Here is a 20,591-nt window from a genome sequence, read left to right as displayed (position 1 = left end):
AGTATATAGTATTTGATTTAATTAAGTAAATGCAATCATTAATATAATGTTATTCAACAGGACTATAATTAAAAGTTAAATAAATACTAACTCCCTTAAAACGTAGTGATTCAATGCTCTTTGCATCAAGCTAGGAACATACTACGCGGACGTCCGCTGTCGGGCGACCGCGGACGCGGATCTAGACAATGAATATACACTTAACCGTGCAAACCATCGGTCGTCGGTCGTGGACGTGGCCTTGAGCGCACGGGCGTCCGATCGAAATCTGGCTCGCTGGATGTTTTGGTCAGCCGAAGCCACGTCCCGAAGACCGTGCACACTGATCGGTCGCGGACGTCCGCGTAGTATGTTCCTAGCTTTAAGGGTTTATAACGATTTGTCGTCTGTTAATTTGCCTCCTAAGCATCTCCTAAGTATATCAGACCTATTAAATGCGTAGGTATTTATCGTTTGGCGTTCAGTTCATAAGCTACTGTGGCTCAATATGAGTGCTTTGTGAAAATAGCTTTTAGAAACGTTTCATCTGATTCTGTATCATACAACTTAGCCGCCAACCTAAAATGTTTTTTTATGTTTTCCCCTAGTTCATCAAATACAAGAACAGAACAATTAGAACTGTGATTAAAAACATCTTGAACGCACATTGGCCTGTCTATATTAAATGGTTCACACAATTTCAGTCTCAAATTGCTTTCATACAAAGAAAATTGTTTTGGAATAGTAGAAATGTTTCTAAAACGTTTCCGCGGAATAGAACATCCCACAAAAGGAGAAATTACGTTTTCTTCAAAATCGTAACAGCTGAAGAACTTAAAGAAGCCCCCCAATAAATGTTTCAAGGATGAGTGATTGACATTTGAGTAATTGATCTCTTGAAACGCTACATTCCAGACTCTCCAGGAAACATAAGGGACATTCCTTTGCAGGGCATATATGGTGGGTAACATTCTTAATTGCTGTAAGTAAAAAAACACCATCAGCAGCAAAGCGTATGTTCTCAGCAGGTACGGTCCAGTAAAATTGTGAACTTTTGCCCAGTATTTTACAAGAACTGCTAGATCCAACGCTTTTTTGTCTAAGTGGAATAAATACCACAACAGTTTACTGTTACTGACTCCAGGCGGGCAATCGAAGGTCAAATCACATTCTCTACTGGTTGGCATGTGGAAAAATTTAACAATAGGAACGGGCACATTTGATGCGGCAGATATTTGTGCAAATAAATCAGAACGGCGGCGGAGAATGTCTCTGGCGGTAAATACGATGGTGTCTGCGTCGGTTTTGTGCAGGATTGGGATTTGGACGAAGCAGTCCACATCGCTGGTCTTGAACGCTGTGCCTTGGTATAGAGATCCGTAGGGCACTAATTCACATCCTGGAATAAATATGATATGACGACTTAGTTTAATATTCCACAACATACCTACCTAAAATTTTTAATGTAGGTACGCGTAGTTTATAACTACTCCCTACATAGGGTACGTTGCAAAGAAACCATTTTTTCTGTATTGAAAAAAGATGGCAGCATATTTATAAATATTTGGCGAAATTGTTGGCAACACCACTGCCTCTCCACGCCGCATCGGGGATTTCCCAAAAAAATGTTTGTATACTAAATGTTTATCGAATTAAAATGTACGTTAGAGGACTCCCTTGCACACTTACCTACTGGTGTGTCCTACACTTTCACACTTGCCCAGACATGCGTGCGACAAAAAAGTCGCCGAGCAACTTTTGTAGCATGTGGGCGAACCCTCTTAGGGCCTCCACAGACGGGAGACAAAACTGTTTTGTCTCCGTCGTATTTGTATGAAAAGTTGCGTCGCCTCGTGTGCGCACCTTCATACTAGCCCATAGACCGAGCGACGGAGACAAAACAGTTTTGTCTCCCGTCTGTGGGGGCCCTTAGAGAGCGCGCACACGGGCAACTGTTGCCGGCGACTTTTTTGTCGCGACCAAGTCGCGACCATGGCCTAGTATCACAGAATATATAATAGTACAACTAGTATGAAAGTGCGCACACGAGGCGACGCAAGTTTTCATACAAATACGAAAGTCGCCGAGCAACTGTTGCCCCGTGGGCGCGCATCACCCTTATTGCTATTGTATGTGTGATTTGTCCATCTAATAATGCCAGGTTTTTTCATAAATTTGAAAAAGGAAAACATTTGTTTTTTTTTAGTTTTATTAAATATTATTTGTTTAGTAACGTTTTGGTAACGTTTGATAACGTGATTGCGCCTAAAATCTAAAATGTTAAATATTATGCCATCCCTAACAGTTACTGTAGGTAGATAAAAATTATTAAAAAAGGAATTTAAAAAATGGTTGTTCCATATTCAAATTATTTTTCTATTAGTGAGGATATAATTTATTATCACTTATCATACAGTTGGCGAAAAACGTCTACTGGCTTACCTGGCCAAAAGGTCCTCAACGTGTTTTCCACGTCCTTGAACAGTCGGAGCAGCTCTTTCTCCACTTCATCCCTGTTAAGTGTTACATGGTAAAACAACTGTACGACTTGCTCGTCAAATGTTCCCTCCAGCTGCATCCACGATGGATCCAGTATATTAAATGACTCATGTGTTATGCTCATTTTGTATGTAAGCGTAGAGTGCTACAAAGGGGTTTTCACACTAGCTGGCTGGTAAAAAATAAAGACACTGTACGTGTCTTTATGCAGGCGGTGGAAAAACGAGACTGGTGTCATTTGCAGCTTGTATGATTGTCAATTATGAGCTGAAGAAATTCGGGGGATTCCCCGCCCTATCGAAATACTGAAATGCGGGCAACGATATTAACAACGTTGTGTATTTTCTATTTTATCTTTATTGTCAACACAATGGGCTGATTGATTGTATTATTACATCATTGATAACATTTCAATCCTATCCTATAAATATTTTTTGTGTAGAACATGGTAACCCCGGATAAACCGTGACGGAAATTCCCTGCGATTTAGTTGTCAATTTTTTTTTAAATACCACGTCGGTAACCATGGAAGGCGGTATACCCGTAACCCGTACCGGGGTAAGCGGTATGGTCACTGTAACCTACGGACGCCTGCAACTCAAGGGGTGGTGTCACATGCGTGTTGCCGACCCACTAGAAACTTGTACACTCCTTTTTTTAAGAACCCCATAATGTAGTTCATCGGGAATACCTCAATTCAATGGGTTCAATTTTTATGGCGTGAAACAAAACGATAGGTAAAGGTTTAAAAACCCGTAGGGGGACTGGGGGATGGACCAAATACAGATATAATGAAAAGTGTTATTTTATGTGGGTTATGATTGGTTATGACTACTTGGACTTATATTGACCGGGATATAGACCGTGATTACCTTTTTGATTTTTCTCGAGCTCCCGATATTTCGACGCAGTATAAAAATTTCAATCGTGAGGATGGCTTCAAACTATCTAATGTATGGAATCCAGTGATTTGTTTGTGTAAAAAACCGGTGAAGTCAGAATTGAACAAACGTAGTGACACTGTGAGTGTAGTGTGTTTGGACAGACCATCGAGTGTGAATGCGACCAGTGGTAACGCTGAAAGTGAACGCAGCCGACGCGCGCGAAGGAGGGTAGATCGCGCGCTGTCTATGCAACTTTAACATCTACCCGCCTTCGTCAGTTTTCCGTGATCATGATGCATAAAACTGCGTCGAAATATCGGGAGCTCGACAAAAATCAAAAAGGTAATCACGGTCTATATCCCGGTCAATATAAGTCTAATGAAAATAACCGTGAATCATTAGAAACTCTTATGACTACTTGGCTAGACTGCATACATATAGGACAATAAAATTTCTTCTTTATGGGCTGTACAACTTGTACAAGTAGTAGCAGAGGTGACTACAGCACACACAAAGCCTTTTGTTAAATATAATAGGGGTAAACCGACAATTACACAGTTGGTCGCCACATGAAAACAATGTTAGTTGCCTGGCAACCTCATACTTTTCATTTGGTTACCACATTAGGTGATTGAAGGTGAGGCAGTCAGTAATTGCACCCTTAGCATTGAAATTCTTTGCCTTCTTCACATGTATCAGAGCTGTGCTATTATCAGTGGAGCAATGAGCAAAAGCTTAAGTAATCACTTCAAAACATTTTAACCAACTTACAATGAAAATTTGAAACTATAGGTCTATATTAAGAGAAGAAACTGTATAAATATGTTTGTATGACCGCTTGTTTCATATCCAAATAAATAAATAAAATTAACAATTTATTACATACCAAATTAGTAATGAATGTTATAACTACATCAAAATATTTCACATTTAAAATAAAGAAACACATATTGAACATAGTATTCAACTAACCATAATTCTAATTGTATATTATTAAATCAACCACTAAATGAAACAAAAATAAATACCTTAGAAACATTATTTATTTACAAGGATAAATGCTATAATTTCATTTATTTAACTGTTAAACATATGGCTATTAAAATTTATTTGAACCACTTCACTTTTCACCAAGTAGCTCTTTCACCTTGACATCATAGATACCTTTAGCTTCAAGATGGAAAGTGTCACACAATGCCGCTATCTGCTTAGTAACATTAAAAACTAGATCTTCAGAGACTCCTGTCTGCTTTTTGGCTTTTTTAATAAAGTCATTTTGGACATCTTTGATGGCATCTCTACATTCTATGAACAGAGCTTTGGCATTCTTGGCTAGTTGCTCCCGGTGCTCTTTAGTCACTTTCGGCACTGGCACAAACAATGTTGTACCATCTTGTTGAGGATTCAAATTCAAACCGGATGATTGTATGGCTTTCAGAGCGTCGGGGATGGCTTGAGGAAACGAAGCAAAATTTATTACTATAGTTTTAGGATTTTTCCTTACTATCTGCGCCAATTCCTGAAGCTCATATTCTTTACCATCGAACTTTACTGGCAGAGACTCTATGGAACCGGTCGTAGAACGGAGTGACAGGTTTTTCGTAAAGTCCTCTTTCATATTTTCAATAGCTCCTTTACATCTGTCTTTAAGCTTGTCAACAGCAACTAATTCTGACATCATAAGCGGGTTGATGTCCACCTTGCCTCCTTTACCTTTCTTATCCTTTCCTTTGTCCTTGCCTTTGGCATAATTTCGAATTGCCGTAAAATTATAAGTGTTCGCCGTAATAACTCTTTCATTTAGGTTAAGGAAATATTTGAATGAATTTGAATATATGGGCACAAACAATCGCTGTAGAATTCGCACGTTCATTATATACTCAATTTTCAGCACCGTCAGTTATTTACTTTAATCAGATTTTTATTTTTATTTATTTATATTAGAACTGACTATTTAACCTCAAAATTGTACTTTGGAAAAACAAACGAACAAAACGCCGTCCGTGACGTTTTGCAGAAATGATATTTTGAAAAAATTACAAACTGTACTTTTTTTCTGGTAGGATTATTGTAATTAAGAATGATTAAATCAATGGTTGATTATTAAGATTTAACAGTTCTCAGTAAAAAAATGTTCGTCAAGTACTTAATTTCATAAAACCAGGGAATTTTGTCAGATCAGACTAACTAACAAAACGCGTTTGACAGCAGTGTTCGAAAACCAAGCTCAATTTTTTTGTTTTCAACATTTTGATTCGAATTATTGTATAACAATCAACTTTTCAGGAAAATGAGATATTTTAATAAATAAAACAGTGCTAAAGTACTAATCCAATATTAATCAGATCATCGTATCACTATTTTTTTTAGGTTGAAGTGATTAACTCTTTGACATTTCACTAATAACATTCGGAACGATCTTCGTTCAAATGGCCAATTAGATTTTTTTCCTAAAATGTCTGTGTTATTTCAAACAGTTATTAATACAGGAAGACTGTGTTCATACAGAAATTTTAAAAAATCTGTGTCCTCGTGCAGATGTTTAGCCATAAGAAAACTCTCAGGTATCTCCTACGACGCGAAGTGTGAATATTTTGTTATGAATGTTACGTTAAGGTTATGTTATGTGTATTTTTTTAGATGTCCCGCGAAAGTTTATTAACTTTGAAGAGGTTGTGGCGGCACGAAGAGCTGAGGCACGGCGTAGTATTGTAGTGCAAGTGAACTCAGAGGCGTCCTTTAGCGAACTCCATACTTACTGCTCGAAATATGCAGATGTCAAGGGAATTCATCACTATCGGAACTCTAGTGGAGAGGTAATACACCATGCCATCAACGTTTTAGGCCGAAACATATACAGTTATAGCTTTGCATTGCGACATGAAATAATGATTTTTTTTTCAGCACTTCATGCTTATTGAATTTAGTACAGAAGACAATCTCAAAGATGTACTACGAAGTTGTAGCTCACACCAAAAAGACATTGACGTCATGTCCGTCCAGTCCCCATTCCTCTGGTTCCGTGCCGCTCCTGGTAAAAAGGAGAAGACAGGACCGTGTCTTAGTTCTCTCAATACAAAGGACGGAAGCTCGGATCTCAGTGAAGATGTGTTGTTTCAAGAGTTGATGAGTGCACAAACAGTGTCTGATCAGATCCAGCTTTTGTATGATAGGACTATATTGAATGACCTTGGTGTTCGGTTACGATTTATAGTGGCTAGAGAGGTATGTATTCAGTCTTATTGACAAAGTGAATGAGGATCAATATGACAGTTCCTCCAAATCACTTTCAGATTGACTAGATTTAAAAAGTAGACAGTTTTCTACTTTCTATTTTTTCTTTTACTTAAATTGTACAATTCTAATAAAAATGTGTAATTGCACCAAAAACATTGCTCCATACATAAAAGAGCTATCCTGTTGTGATTTATCAGTGACCTGCAAATGATAGCCATAATTTGTTTATTTTACCTTTTCAATTTGTTGGAATAGTTCAGTTCATCTTACCCAAAAAAAAAAATGCAACTTTTTTTTTCTTGGAACTTCTATTTAATTTTATGTATAACATGCTATTGTTGATATTCCAGCTAGAAGTGATGTTAAAAAGCTTGTATGCAAACATAGAGGTTCATCCTTTTGGCTCGTCCGTAAATGGGTTTGGCCGGATGGGGTGTGACTTGGACCTAGTACTTACTAATACGCTCACTGCTGATATGGTGAGTAAAATATGGTTAAACTACTTTCAAACAAGATAAATATAATAATTATATAATAAACCAAATGCATAAACAAAAGGATTTGAATGTATATTTTTCAAATGGGCTTTACACTGCCTTTCTATATTACTTTGAGACAGAGCTAATGTGTGAAAGAGACATACTCATAATTATTTTTAAAATTGACACTTAATCGCGTACACATTAAACTGACCTCCAATGTAGTCATACGCGATTAAGTCCCGATTTTAAAAATAATTGTGTAATAATCGTGAAACTTTAAATCAGTGTTAGACATACACATGTAATAAAAACATTAATATCCTCCTGACACAATCAGGTACAAAAAAAGAAAGGCAGGAGCTGGTTCTTATGTATATAAGTATGTATTTATCTATTTAAGTTTGTATATGTGTGGCTTAACTTCAATCAAACCTGGGTAAATCCATTCTGCTTTAAGGTTGAATATTTAAAAAATATAATATGATCTGAAAGATAATCAACCTTATAGCAGAATGGGTTTACCCAGTTTTGAAGTTGAGCGACACATATTGTCACTTAGCACTGTGTAAGGTGTTGCCAATTGACAATATTTCATATTTTTGAGTACTACTTTTTATTGTTTGGTTCGAAAGAACTCAATATTAAAAGATACACGTATTTTTTTATTTTTCCAAAAAACTGCTATTTTAATGCGAAAATCACTTTATATTACTGCTTCGAGCAGAAAGAGCGTAAGTTACAAACGTCAAGAATCAACTAGATGACGTCACATGTGTTGTTTCATACACCTAAGAAAACGACAAAATCATTCCTAAAAAAAGTTTTAACAGTCAGCTTAAACAGTCCGATGTCTGATTGTCAAGTGTCACTGTCAACCAATATTGAATAACTACGAGCCATAGACGTAAGCCATGAAATTTTTAAAATATCTTTGGTACGAACAGTGATAAGTGTCACTGTCAAACTCAAGTGTCATCCCAACTGGAAGATTTTTTGGTTATAGTGGCAGCTCTGAATCAGCTATGTGACGTCACTTCCTCTTTAAACTATTTTTTTAGGAATTTATACTAAAAAAACGAAAATAAAAACAAATATATATTTTTATGATCTACAGGCGTATAACTAATGGTAAATGGTTTTCGATTTAGGAACATTGAAAATTTTTAAACATTGTCAATAGTAAGAGAGAAGGCAATATCTATATAAATTTAATATTTTTTTATTTTTCTTGTTATAAAATCTTAAAAACATAGTCTTTAACACTACTTTCCAATTGAAAAACAAATCATGGAGAAAAAATAAATTGGGTTACACAATATTTTGGAGGGATTGTCGCTATGCGAATTCAGGGTGTCCACTTTCTGGAAAGTCAGGGAAAGTCAGGGAAAAGTCAGGGAAGCTCATAGTGGTCATGGAAAGTCAGGGAAAGTCAGGGAAAGTCAGGGAAATGATTTGCGAGGTCAGGGAAAAACTTGGCACCAAGAAAAAAAATCAAAAAGTATTTAAAAAATAATATGATTTCTTGGGTTGACCAAATCCATGACAGCAAAGATCGATTCCCGGTAGTGATTTTATGGCAACTTAAAATTGTCACTTTAGACTTTTCATTACAAGTATAGTACCTGGCCTCCATCCCAGTGATTGCTAATGAGAGATGTCAGGGATATCTTCATGCTCTAACTGACTTTAATTTATCCGGCCCAAAATCGTAAATGCGGAAAAATCCAGATTTTTTACATTGCGTGCCCTACCCACATATTCCAAAATGGCGAAGGGGGTCTGGGAATAAATTCAGTTATTGTGATTCAGATTAACTGGAAAGTTGCACCACAATATCACCATATACAACATTCATAATTTGCTTTTGCTATGGTGATGTGAAAACGACAAAGACAAAGTTACGTCGCTGTCCAAATTCTAAGTATCTATCCGACAATCCAAAGCGGAGTTCCTCATAAAGCCCATGGCGCATAACGTCACATAGAGGCGCAATTTTGTATGAGTCAAAGGAACATAGGAGAATAATAAGCGTGACCATGAGAGAACTTCAAAATACTAGGAAACCTAAAGGCATGTAGTGGCAAAACACCTAAATGGACATCCCGATGCTGACAACAACGAAAAAATTTCGCGCTCGCTTCGCTCGCGTTTAATATTTTCCATTTCATCAACTTTAATTCCCTTTATTTTCGTGAAAGTTTCATGAAATTTAAGATTTTTTGGAAAGTTTCCGCAACTTGCTCATAACTACTCTGCTCTGATAGACTAGGTACTCCATTTTATTTCCAATGTTATGTACATAATAACTACTATCAGCCCCAGGGACGTATAAAAGTGGAAAAATTTTCGCGCTCGCTGCGCTCGTGATGTTTTTTTCTAACGTAGATTGCCCAACGGCGCCGAAACTCAAACTATAACCAAAATTAAATGGCAATAACTACCAACTACAGATTTCGTTAATGTTAGTTTTATAAAACCAGAAATTAAAGTTTGATAGTTGACATAAAGATAAAAAAACCGTAGGTATAAAAGTATGAACTGCCTTGCTAATTTTAATATTTCATACTTTTAAAAACAAACATTTTCCAGAAAAAAAATCTGTGACAGACGGACAGACAGACGCACAAGTGATTATAGGATTCCGTTTTTCCTTTTTGTTAAAACTTATTTTTTTCAGGTTTTTTTTTCAAGACAGAAAAAAACCGTTTTTTTGCAACTCTAAGCAAAAGTGGTAATAGTTGAATGAAAATTTGGTCAGAGAAATTTTCTTAAATGGTCATGGAAAGTCAGGGAAAAGTCAGGGAATTTTTTTGGGGTTTAGTAGTGGACACCCTGGAATTGTTAAAGCGGTTCTAATTTCAGACGGATCCATCGAAGCGTCTAGTGTACCAAGAGAAGCGTAGCGAATCTCGTCCGTCGCGGCAGCTGGAGTTGTTGGCGGAGCTGCTGGACTCGCGCGCGGTGGGCGTGGGGCGCGTGCAGCGCATCCTCCACGCGCGCGTCCCCATCGTCAAGTTCGCGCACCACATCACCGATGTGGACTGCGACCTGTGCTACAGCAACATGTGAGTGTGCCCACTGGCGTCTAGTGTACCAGGAGCTGCTGGATTCGCGCGCGGAGGGCGTGGCGTCTGGATTTAATCGATGAGTGGCATCGGGAGTAGGTAGACCAGAAAGATTGTTACTCAATGGCTACCATAATGCCTTGCATATGTACTCCCCCATACCACTCGTCTAGTGTATACTAGCCCTAGCTAATAGGGTATAAGAAAAGCCAATTATGGCAGCTGAACTATGTTAATACTAGTTTTTGCCCGCGGCTTCGCTCGCTTTAGAAAGAGACAAAAAGTAGCCTATGTCACTCTCCATCCCGTCAATTATATCCACATAAAATATCACGTCAATTCGTCGCTCCGTTTTGCCGTGAAAGAGGGACAAACTCAGTACGCGAAACCTACATCACAGTCATTACACTGATTTAAACTTTCACGATTATTACACATAATTATTTTTAAAATTGGGAATTTGGGGCTTAATCGCGTATGACCATATTAAACTGACCTCCAACGTTTCAGGGACGGCGTTGTCCCCGTGGTCTCGAAGAAGACTCACACACACACACACACAATCATTAATGTATCATTGTTTAATCTTCACAGGTCCGGCGTGTACATGTCGGAACTGCTGCACCTCCTGGGCTCACTAGACCCTCGCGTGCGGCCGCTGACGCTGGCGGTGCGGCGCTGGGCGGCGGCGGCGGGGCTCACGGCCGCGACGCCGGGCCGCTGGATCACCAACTTCCCGCTCACGCTGCTCGTGCTGCACTTCCTGCAGCGCGCCGGGGTGCTGCCGAGTGTCAAGCTGCTGGTCAGCAAGGCTGGTGAGTTACAGCTTCTCGAGAAGGTCCATGTCCAATCAGTCCATGGTATATAGTTGAGTACGTTTCGAGTAGGGTTCCATCATCCTCCTTACGTTATCCCGGCATTTGCCACGGGTCATGGGAGCCTGGGGTCCGCTTTGACAACTAATCCCAAGATTTGGCGTAGGCACTAGTTTTTACGAAAGCGACTGCCATCTGACCTTCCAAGCTTAGGCCTTATTGGGATTAGTCCGGTTTCCTCACGATGTTTTCCTTCACCGAAAAGCGACTGGCAAAATATCAAATGTCATTTCGCACGTAAGTTTCGAAAAACTCATTGGTACGTACTGGGGTTCGAACTCGCGACCTCCGGATTGAAAGTCGCACGCTCTTAGTGCTAGGCCACGCCACCAGCGCTTCTTCAAAGAAAAAAAAAACAAACGTTTCATAAATTTGAAAAAAAAAAAGCCTGACATCATTGTTTTTTTTTTTAAATATGGCTTTTTTTAGAAGCGGCATATGATACGACAATAACGGTTTTTCGTGATTCATAATGTTTCATTAACTATAAATTACATATTTTTATTTCGATAACAATTCAGAATACAAACATTTTTTGGGAAATCCCCGATATGGCGTGGACCGTGGAGAGGCGGTGGTGGTGGTGTTGCTAACAGTAAATATTTATAGCGATAACTACCAACTACAGATTTCGTTAATGTTAGTTTTGTAAAACCAGACATTAAAGTTGTTGAATTAAATTTGTGTAATAAGTATTAAACGTATTCGTTAACATTAAGTTTAAGTCTAAAAAACCCTTTAATTAAAGTGTTAATTGCCTTGCAAATTTTGAGAATTTTATTTCACAGTTTTCTTTTTAAGTTAGAAAAAAAAAACGTCTTTTTGTGCAACCCTCGTTTCGAGTTGCATTTTTTCGTTCCCAGAGAAACAAGACATCCGGATAGCGGAAGACAACCTGAACTGCACATTCCTCCGAGATGCTAACAAGCTGTCTCCCGCCAGCTACTCCCAAAACGACTCGTCCTTGGAATCGTTGCTGCTCCAGTTCTTCGAGTTCTACGCGCAGTTCGACTTTGCGGACAAAGCTATTTCGTTAAACGAGGGCGCCGCCGTCAGAAAACCTAACGCGCTGCCGCTGTTCATAGTGAATCCTTTGGAACAGGTCGGTTTCTGTCCTTTTACAGTTGAGTGTACCTACACTGAGAAACATTTGCCTTGAATTTAACAAGTTCGACTTGTTGCGTGTTTATCCGTTTGAAACAAAAGTATTTTAGTAAACGAAATAAAACAATATTGATGATGCAAGTCGAAATTGTACTAACAACAAGGTCAAACTTGTTAAAAGATATTTAAATGAATCAGCCAAACATATGTTCAATATGTGACATGTTGCTTTTATAAAATCGACTATTCTAATACGATTCTAATAAAACATTGATGGAAATAAAATAAAACTTGTAGAATGTACCAAAACTTAAAAAAATTAAACTAAAAAACTAAAGAGCACTTAGGCGCTATTTTAACCAAAAAAATTGTTGAAGGAACAAGAAATCTAGTTGTTTTTTCTCTCGGTGTACAATCAAAATTATGTATGTATTTGGAGTTATGAGAAATGTCAATGATAACATTGATAAGTTTGAATTACCTACTCAACTCAATAGACATAGTGAACCGTGTTTTAGGATACAGAAAATTTTCCAAGACGAAAATGGAATTTCTTGTCGGTCTGGCTTTTACGTTTGTAAATTAAAGTGTAGTACATTACGTCAGACGCCGGGAAAGAAGGGCTTACAGGCTGAGTAGGTATATACGGATAGTGATACAAAGCCTCTAAGCCCTTTTCATAGCGAGGAATGTATAGTGCTTTTCTCAAACTTGCAATGAAATAGGCTAAAAAACTGACCTTGAACACTTACTTTGGATTTCGGGACTCGGGAGCAGTACGTTACTCATGTCTACTTTTGCCTCCGGTCGCAATTCAGGAGGTTTATCACATCACTTTTGTCCGAACTCATTTTGAAATTTGAAAAAGCTCTTGATAAAATATTTGATAAATTCGAACAGACATATTATATTTTTATTTAATTTCCGCGCTTAAACTTTTTTAAATCTGTTTGAGGTAACGTTTTAACCGGTGACATTTACCGCATTATAGTCTGGCAAAAAAGAGTAGAAATTAATAGGGGGCGCCACCGTCTGTGTAAATTGTTTTGCATGTTTTTTTCTTCTGATGATGGCGTCGTCGTAAGTACCTATTATTTATTCTGCGGCGGCGTGTCAGAATTTGATTTTTATAATTAGAAACAAGCGACTCGAGCATTGCAGGCTTAGGTGTGGAAATCACTTTGAAATTCCGTTACATATATTATCATCCTCACTCAGCGCTTCGGATACGTAGTACTTCCCGACCCAATTTGAAGTACGTATTAGCACGTAATGACAACATTTTGTTGCGGCTGTCGCGAGTTATTAACACTCGTAGACAAAATCGCCCTTACCTCTCTCGTTGCACAATATACTATTCTTTCTAGGCCCTAAATGTGAGCAGAAACGTGAGTTACGAAGAATGCGAGCGCCTGAAGCTGGAAGTGCGCAACGCGGCCTGGCAGCTGGAGGCGGCGCTGGAGGGCGGGCGCGGCGCGGACTGGGGCCTGCTCGGCCTGCTCGAGCACAAGGCCGCCAGGGGCCTCAGGAAACTGCTCCGCGTCGGCAACTCGCAGAGACTGGTCTCCGTCAAAGACTTGTTCGCCGACGAAGAGGACAATCGACCCGTCAATAATGATATCAAAGATAAGCTGGACAGACTGGCGCGGAAGGAGAAGGATAAGAGTAAAGTGAAGTTTAAGAACGGTCAGGTCGCCAGTGAAGTGTATAGGATACGGCGGGATAAGCTGTTATGAGAGTTCGATGATTGGCTTTGAAATGTTGACTTCGTGTTGGCTTTTGAGTTCGTTAAGTTGGCGCGTTAATAAATAAGGACCCTACTGCATTGGAGATACACATTTTAAGAAAAACATGTATAAAGTTTTTAGTATAAAAAAAAGGAAAATATAAGAGGGATGACGACTATATAAAAAACATGGCATTCTGTTTAGTCCGTTAGTTAGATCGTCCAAAAATACTGAACACATATTTTTCGCTTTTTAACCCCCGACGCAAAAACGACGGGGTGTTACAAGTTTGACGTGTCTGTCTGTCTGTTTGTCTGTGTCTGTCTGTCTGTTTGTCTGTCTGTGTGTGTGTGTCTGTCTGTGGCATCGTAGCTCCCGAACGGATGAACCGATTTAGATTTAGTTTTTTTTTTAATTGAAAGCTGAGTTAGTCGGGAGTGTTCTTAGCCATGTTTCGTGAAAATCGGTCCACTATGTCGCGGTCGGGGTTTTTTCAAAATTTTAATTCTAATTAATGAAAAAATACAAAGATACAGAACATCAAAGTTCCGGAGTGACGGCTTGTGACGTCACTTTTAAGTAAAAATTGTACCTAGGCGTGACGTCACGCGAAACTTCAACGCACTGTACGGTCGTCATTTTTCGTTTACGATAAAAAAAGAAAAAATATGTGTCCAAATTTTTTTGATAATCTAACTGACGGACCAAATAGTTTTTTTTTAGTCGTCCTGCCTATTCAGCAGGTCTATAGTTCAATTATTCTCCCTTGCTTAAATCTCGGTGCCTTCTCAGTAACATAGCATTTAGACTTTATAATCAAAACAATAAGCCTTTCAGGCTTCTATTATTATTATTTCTATTATGCATATTTTCGCCTTGACAGGCGATATAATGACAACACTGGAATTCAAAAGCTAAAAGTCAATACTTTTATAATGAACCCGCGTTGTGCGTGTGACCGTTGAAATGATGTTGAAATGATACATTGTCTTATATTGGGTAAGTTCAGTAGTTCCTGAATGCGTGGTAACATTTGATTGGAACCTTGTATATGAGAAGTTATATATTAAATGGGAAGAGTTTTTTTCGAAGTTAATATTTCAATGTATTTTGTAAATCATAAGAAAATGCAAAAAATAAGCAACGATTTATGACTGTCATCGTGAATTACACCACCTGCATACCTACAAACGTCCCACTTTGTCGGTTACCATTAAGGCGAGATTTGTATCTTTATATGAATAAATTACTGACAAAGCGGCTTTATAGCAATCGACAAAGAAGGACGTTTTCCCGTGCACACTCACATATCACGGACTTGAAAAAGATAGTGATGACGAAAGTGGCGAATTATATCGTGCACCTTGTTTGAGTTAGACTGAAGAAATCAAAAATAAGATATGATACTATACAGCGTGTTTTTTTTTGTTTTCGACAAGCAGTTAGGGTCATTAACAAGAACCATCCGGTATATAGATTTTTGTTAAATTCCAAAAATAATCTTTTTTTCGTTTTCATACATAATAATTAGTGTGAGGACCTTAAGCACAGTATATAAAAGTCGACGCGTGCCGGTAATAAAATTGAATACCGTTTTATTTGTCGGCGTCCGATTTTTTATCACCTAGTCCAGTATTTAGTCCATCACTTGCATTCATTAGCCCAGTTAATTTTAGATTCCATTAGGTAACAAAAATTGGTATCAAGTATCTGACGGCACATGTCAAAACAAATAACATTAGGAAGCGGTAAAGGTTGTCACAAACGTGTCCAGTACTTTACTTATTCTTATAATTTAATGAAATATAGTTCTAAATCTAAAATTAACTGACTAACGGTGGACCTTAAAACTGTGCAGTATAAGTATACAGAGTTTTGCAATATTTAGCAACTTTTTTGCCGTTTCTACTGAATACTACCATACTTATAATATATTCTGTACATAGTATGATTTTTGTTAAGAATTGTTTTGACATATAAATAAAAGTGGATGTTACCGTTTGTTATCTTTTATTCATATAATATCTTTAAAACTAAATTAAGTTTAGGGTTTTTAGTCTTATTTTGACGTGTCAAATATTCAGTAACATTATCTATACACAGTTTATCTATAGTTTCCTTGTAGTCTGGATTGGTTAGAAGATTGTGTAGGTATTCTTCTATGGTGAGGTTGGTGTCTGTTCGTCTGTATATCTTCTTAAGCTCGAGAGCGCAGTCTCTGGTCCATATAAACTCTTCGAGGTAGACGTTGTGGGTTTCGTTTTTATCGAAGACACGACACTGAAATTGAAGAAATCGATGTTAGAAAGATAAAGTTGTTTTAAGTCGTCGAGGAGTAGCAGCCGCGCGGCGCCACTGTCGCGACGCAAACGTCGATAGCGAGAGCTGGCCCGCGGCTAGCGAGCATAGAGGATGATACTGTACCTCCTCCCCGAGTTCGAAGCCGGTGTCCACGTCAGCGCAAAAGTCCAGCGTCGCCAGTATGAGTAGTAGCGCCGCCGCGTCGCTTCTCGCCGCCGCCGCGCGGCGCCACTGTCGCGACGCAAACGTCGATATTGAGTGCTGGCCCGCATCTGTGGTATAATCCATCCATACTTATTACTTATTTTAATATTATAAATGGGAAAGTGTGTGTGTCCGTTTATTTGTCCTCTTTCACGGCAAAACGGGGGGACGAATTGACGTGATTTTTTTAAGTGAAGATAGTTGAAGAGATGGAGAGGCTACTTGTAGTTTTGTCTCTTTCTAAACTCTGACCTGACCTCCCCAAAATTTACTTTAAAAGGGAAACGGACGGCAAAAGCTAGTAATATTATAAACAGAGAAGCTAGCTAAGCTTGTCACTAAAAAAGGCGCGAAATTAAAATCTCCTATGGCACGATAAACTTTCGCCCGTATATTTTTCAAATTTGCCGCCTCTTTTTAGTGATCAGATTTGCTTGACCGGCTATAGTATACTAGCGACCCGCCCCGGCTGTAAATTTTACATCGTCGTACGTCGAAATGAGTAAATTACACTGGGTATCAGACCTGTATGCACAGCCGCGAGCACAGCGTCAGCGGCGCATTGTCGCACGCCGGGGGAATCGTCTTCTAGCAAGAAGGCTGTGGCGGCAAACAGCAGAGCCGACCATTCGACTGCGGGAAAAAAATATGTTTCAGATCGAAATAAGCATTACAACAAGTTCAGAGTCAGGGGGTCAAAAGGTAAGATTAGTATTTTTTCTCTTATAATTTCTTCTCGGTTAATAATGTCGATACCTAGTTGTACAACTACAATTAACTCTAAATAGTCTTCTCCCTAACCTCTGCTAAAGCTATTATAGGCATTAAAACAATATGAAAAAAAAAAATACGTCGGTAAGTAGGTGATTTTATATTTTTGCCAGTTACTAATTTCGAACATAGCCATTAAAGAAATTCATGTCTCATATTTGAGGTAAATTTTGTATTTGTGTACATATATTCTTAAAGGACCTAATAATACGGCGCCTTAACATAAAACACAAATACAATCATAGTAGGTACTTACACATTTCTCCTGTGTCCCCACTCGATACCTCCAGTAGAGTTTTCAAACGCTTTTCCAAGTACCCCACCACTATCTCTCTAGTATTCTCTTCGTTTCCTGCCGAGCTACATTCATATAACACCCTCACTATCTCTAAAGTCGGCTGCGATACAAAACTCAACAAACTGAGCAAGTAAATCGAGCTCAAACTCGCATGGCCGCTTCTTATCGAATCTATCAATTCCGATATCACAGTTTCATCAGATAAATTATCGTTATTTCCTAGTTTTAACTTTACTATTTCTCTTTGCGTGTTGTCAGTTAACGCTAGTACTTTCAACGCTTTCTGTTTACATTCTAAATATCCATTTTTCGTGACTTTACATATAATTTTAACGTAATTCGTGTCACAATGTAACTCATTTAGGGTTTGTTGATTTGAAATGATAGATAAATGGTCTAATAATGGGCAGGAATCTTCCTTGTAGCCATGTAGGATGAGTACATAGTTGAGTGCGGCCAGGTTGACTTCGTAGTCGGTATGTTGAAGGCACTGTATTGTCATGAAGGCCGGAGTTGTGGAAATGATAAGTGCCAGGTAGGCGGCGCGTGCGAGGAACGCTGCTCGGCCGCTGGCCACGGCCGGGGCGGGGCTGAATAAGATAGTTCCGAGGAGAGATGACAGGGATACGAGGTCGTCTTCTAGAAGTTTTGGGAACCTGAAACAAACGCATTATACAGTAAATGTATTTTATAGTGTTGTGTTCCTGCCGGTGAGTAAGGCTGCCAGAGCTCAATGAGGGTGCGGTGTGCTGGTGACGGAAGGACATACGGAACTAATTTGTTCCGTCTATTGTGTAAGTCGTCGGCAACCCGAACCCTCCTTAACTTGTACACTCCTTTTTGCTATGTACTTAACACAGCGAAAAGGAGTGTATAAGTTTCTAATGGGTTGGCAACGCGCATGTGACACTCCTTGAGTTGCAGGCGTCCATAGGTTACGGTAACCGCTTTCCATCAGGCGGGCCGTATGCTTGTTTGCCACCAACGTAGTATAAAAATAAAGTCGTCGGTGGTAAGCTTAATGCGCAGCCATTAGTTAGGATAGGACTGTTAGGTGCGTTACAGTTAGTATTCTTCTATAAATAAATCGTAAACTTTAGGTATTAGATCCTACAGAACTACATGTCTAATAGGCTACTTGACCCTTTTTCAAAGTATGTCTTATATTATTAATTACTGTCTAATTAAACCAAAAAAAATAGTACCATATTTTATTACGACTTAAAAACCCGCAAAAAAATTATTTAAAGTTTACTTTTACGTGATCAGGCAAAAACAACATCAGCCATATTAATCTATAGAATATCTATGACATGACGTCAGTATATTTAGAAAACAATATTTCACATTGTCACACCCGTCAACCACTATGAATTTTAATACAATAGAGGTTGCTTCTATGGAGATCATATTACTACCTCTAATTTCCATAGTTGATCTGAATTATGTGACGTCACTCCATTGGCCAACACCGTTTTCGGAGTCCATAATTAAAAAAAACATACACACATATTTAATTAAAAATACGCAGTCATCACGCACTTTTAATGCCCGCAAGCTATAAATATTGATTTCTTAAGTCAAATACTACAGAAAACAATAACTTGATATGCTAAATTCGATACGAGTCTAGTAGCCTATTATGTAGCACCTTATTTGTATTTTATTTATTCGGGGAATACCTTATTCCTAAATGCGCGCGAGTATTCAGCAGAAAGATTGGATACGCGAGCCATCTTAGGGCGCACCAGAGAGCGGAAAATAATAATAATAACCCAAATTAAAAACTGCTCGAGAACTTACAAAAAAAAATAAAGGTCGACTCCATGGTGACACATAATATCCCACTTGACTGTTTTTAAAATAAAATATTTTATACCATGCACGGAATAAAGCATCAGATAATTATTAGAAAAACATGGACAGAAGTTATTTTTAATCGATTTTTTATTTAATAAGTCCGGTATAAATATATAAAGTAACTGAATTGACCGTGACGTCACTCAATTCGATTTCATATAAATTCCATATTAGCAAGTCGTTCAAATTCGTTTTGACAGTTCTTAAAAAGAAGCTGATTTGACTAGGAGGCAAGTAGCCTATTAGACCTGTAGTTTTATAAAGTCAGTGATCGGTTCAGAATGATCAATTCCAATGAGTGTATTAGTAGTATCGTAGTAGGACCAATCCATACTAATATTATAAATGGGAAAGCGTGTGTGTCTGTTTGTTTGTCCGTCTTTCACGGCAAAACGGAGCGACGAATTGACGTGATTTTTTAAGTGGAGATAGTTGAAGGGATGGAGAGTGACATAGACTACTTTTTGTCTCTTTCTAACGCGAGCGAAGCCACGGGCAAAAGCTAGTTTTTACATAAAGCCATTATGAAGTTAAAGCAGAACTTGTTGTCAAGATTACAACGGTTAATCCAGTGTTAGTACCTGAGCATGATCAAGTTGATAAACTTTAGCCACTCGTCGGCAATAAGGAAGCACGGTGAGTCGCCCAATAAATGTTTGGGGATCCAGAAGGTTCCACGAACAGCTGCCAAAAGCGTATGTTTGTCTTCGTCAATGGTCACATCGGGCTTAAGCTCCAGTAGGACGGTTATCTGAAACATATTAATGAGGTCCATTTCTCGACGTAAGATGAAAAGCATATATGGAATTCCAGATGATGCTTCGCCTTAGGTAATGTTGAGCGTTTCGTTCTATAGAAACTTCGATGTTTTTATATCTTATAATACAGAATGAGACCGAATGAATAAACTCAATTTACGAAGTAAGTACCTAATATAGGTAATTTGACTTTCACGGAAAGGGATAATGGTCGGAGGCCTTGGACGCATTATACCCAAAATGGTGAAAAAATGCAAACGACAGGTTCAAGTGAAGGACAAGAAGGGCAGTATTCAACTGGATAGCTTTGCTCAGCAGTGGAATGCTAAATTTATACAAACATTGGCTACTTTGTATGTCGCCATGTTTTTGGTGTTAATACAAGTACAGGGGCCATTTTTTTTTCAAAGTTGTCCACCCCACTTTTTTTGGATTTGGAAATTTTTATGTGGTTTCCACTCAGAATCGCGAGCTCTTTCAATCCTAATAGGAGAAAAAAAGTGTCCCAAGGTTTTTTCCCATTCCGTTACCATTTTTTCATACATTT

General features: G+C 38.4%; 4 protein-coding genes across 5 annotated transcripts in view; 1 reads left to right on the top strand and 3 right to left on the bottom strand.

The window, feature by feature from the left end:
• LOC125235092 (poly(A) RNA polymerase, mitochondrial) overlaps positions 1–14,107 on the top strand; it is a 52,986-nt gene extending 38,879 nt beyond the window's left edge. The window contains exons 1-8 of one of the 2 annotated variants that reach the window (XM_048141526.1): positions 5,813–5,926; positions 6,003–6,178; positions 6,267–6,587; positions 6,950–7,078; positions 9,944–10,146; positions 10,741–10,961; positions 11,885–12,123; positions 13,493–14,107. In XM_048141526.1, the coding sequence (XP_047997483.1) occupies positions 5,818–5,926; positions 6,003–6,178; positions 6,267–6,587; positions 6,950–7,078; positions 9,944–10,146; positions 10,741–10,961; positions 11,885–12,123; positions 13,493–13,861 (1,767 nt within the window). In that variant the 5' untranslated portion in view covers positions 5,813–5,817 and the 3' untranslated portion in view covers positions 13,862–14,107. Of the gene's footprint in view, positions 1–5,812; positions 5,927–6,002; positions 6,179–6,266; positions 6,588–6,949; positions 7,079–9,943; positions 10,147–10,740; positions 10,962–11,884; positions 12,124–13,492 lie in introns of those variants that run through there. The other variant, XM_048141527.1, reaches the window with a different exon arrangement.
• LOC125235094 (terminal uridylyltransferase Tailor-like) lies at positions 269–2,808 on the bottom strand. The gene is made up of 2 exons (XM_048141529.1): positions 2,422–2,808; positions 269–1,378 (listed from the first exon to the last, which is right to left on the bottom strand). Exons 1-2 carry the CDS (start codon positions 2,600–2,602, stop codon positions 483–485), a joined length of 1,077 nt encoding a protein of 358 aa, XP_047997486.1. The 5' UTR covers positions 2,603–2,808; the 3' UTR covers positions 269–482.
• LOC125235098 (ribosome-recycling factor, mitochondrial) lies at positions 4,388–5,325 on the bottom strand. Its single transcript, XM_048141532.1, has one exon. It carries the CDS (start codon positions 5,233–5,235, stop codon positions 4,483–4,485), a length of 753 nt encoding a protein of 250 aa, XP_047997489.1. The 5' UTR covers positions 5,236–5,325; the 3' UTR covers positions 4,388–4,482.
• A 1,738-nt stretch (positions 14,108–15,845) lies between the features above and the next one.
• The window catches only part of LOC125235371 (thyroid adenoma-associated protein homolog), a 39,290-nt gene continuing 34,544 nt past the window's right edge, over positions 15,846–20,591 (bottom strand). The window contains 5 exon segments of the mRNA XM_048141921.1: positions 15,846–16,132; positions 16,277–16,425; positions 16,883–16,990; positions 17,385–18,082; positions 19,868–20,037. Coding sequence (XP_047997878.1) covers positions 15,863–16,132; positions 16,277–16,425; positions 16,883–16,990; positions 17,385–18,082; positions 19,868–20,037 — 1,395 coding nt within the window. The 3' untranslated portion in view covers positions 15,846–15,862.

This window comes from Leguminivora glycinivorella, chromosome 17 (genome assembly GCF_023078275.1).
Source record: "Leguminivora glycinivorella isolate SPB_JAAS2020 chromosome 17, LegGlyc_1.1, whole genome shotgun sequence".
In the NCBI taxonomy this organism is placed as follows: domain Eukaryota; kingdom Metazoa; phylum Arthropoda; class Insecta; order Lepidoptera; family Tortricidae; genus Leguminivora; species Leguminivora glycinivorella.
Note: the sequence above shows the minus strand (reverse complement) of the source record. Positions and strands in the feature narration are given on the sequence as shown.

Coding starts and splice junctions, on each gene's coding strand:
- LOC125235098 (XM_048141532.1), bottom strand. CDS start 5,235: ATGAACGTGCGAATTCTACAGCGATTGTTTGTGCCCATATATTCAAAT.
- LOC125235094 (XM_048141529.1), bottom strand. CDS start 2,602: ATGAGCATAACACATGAGTCATTTAATATACTGGATCCATCGTGGATG. Junction 1,379..2,421: donor GTTGAGGACCTTTTGGCCAG/GTAAGCCAGTAG, acceptor TATTTATTCCAG/GATGTGAATTAGTGCCCTAC.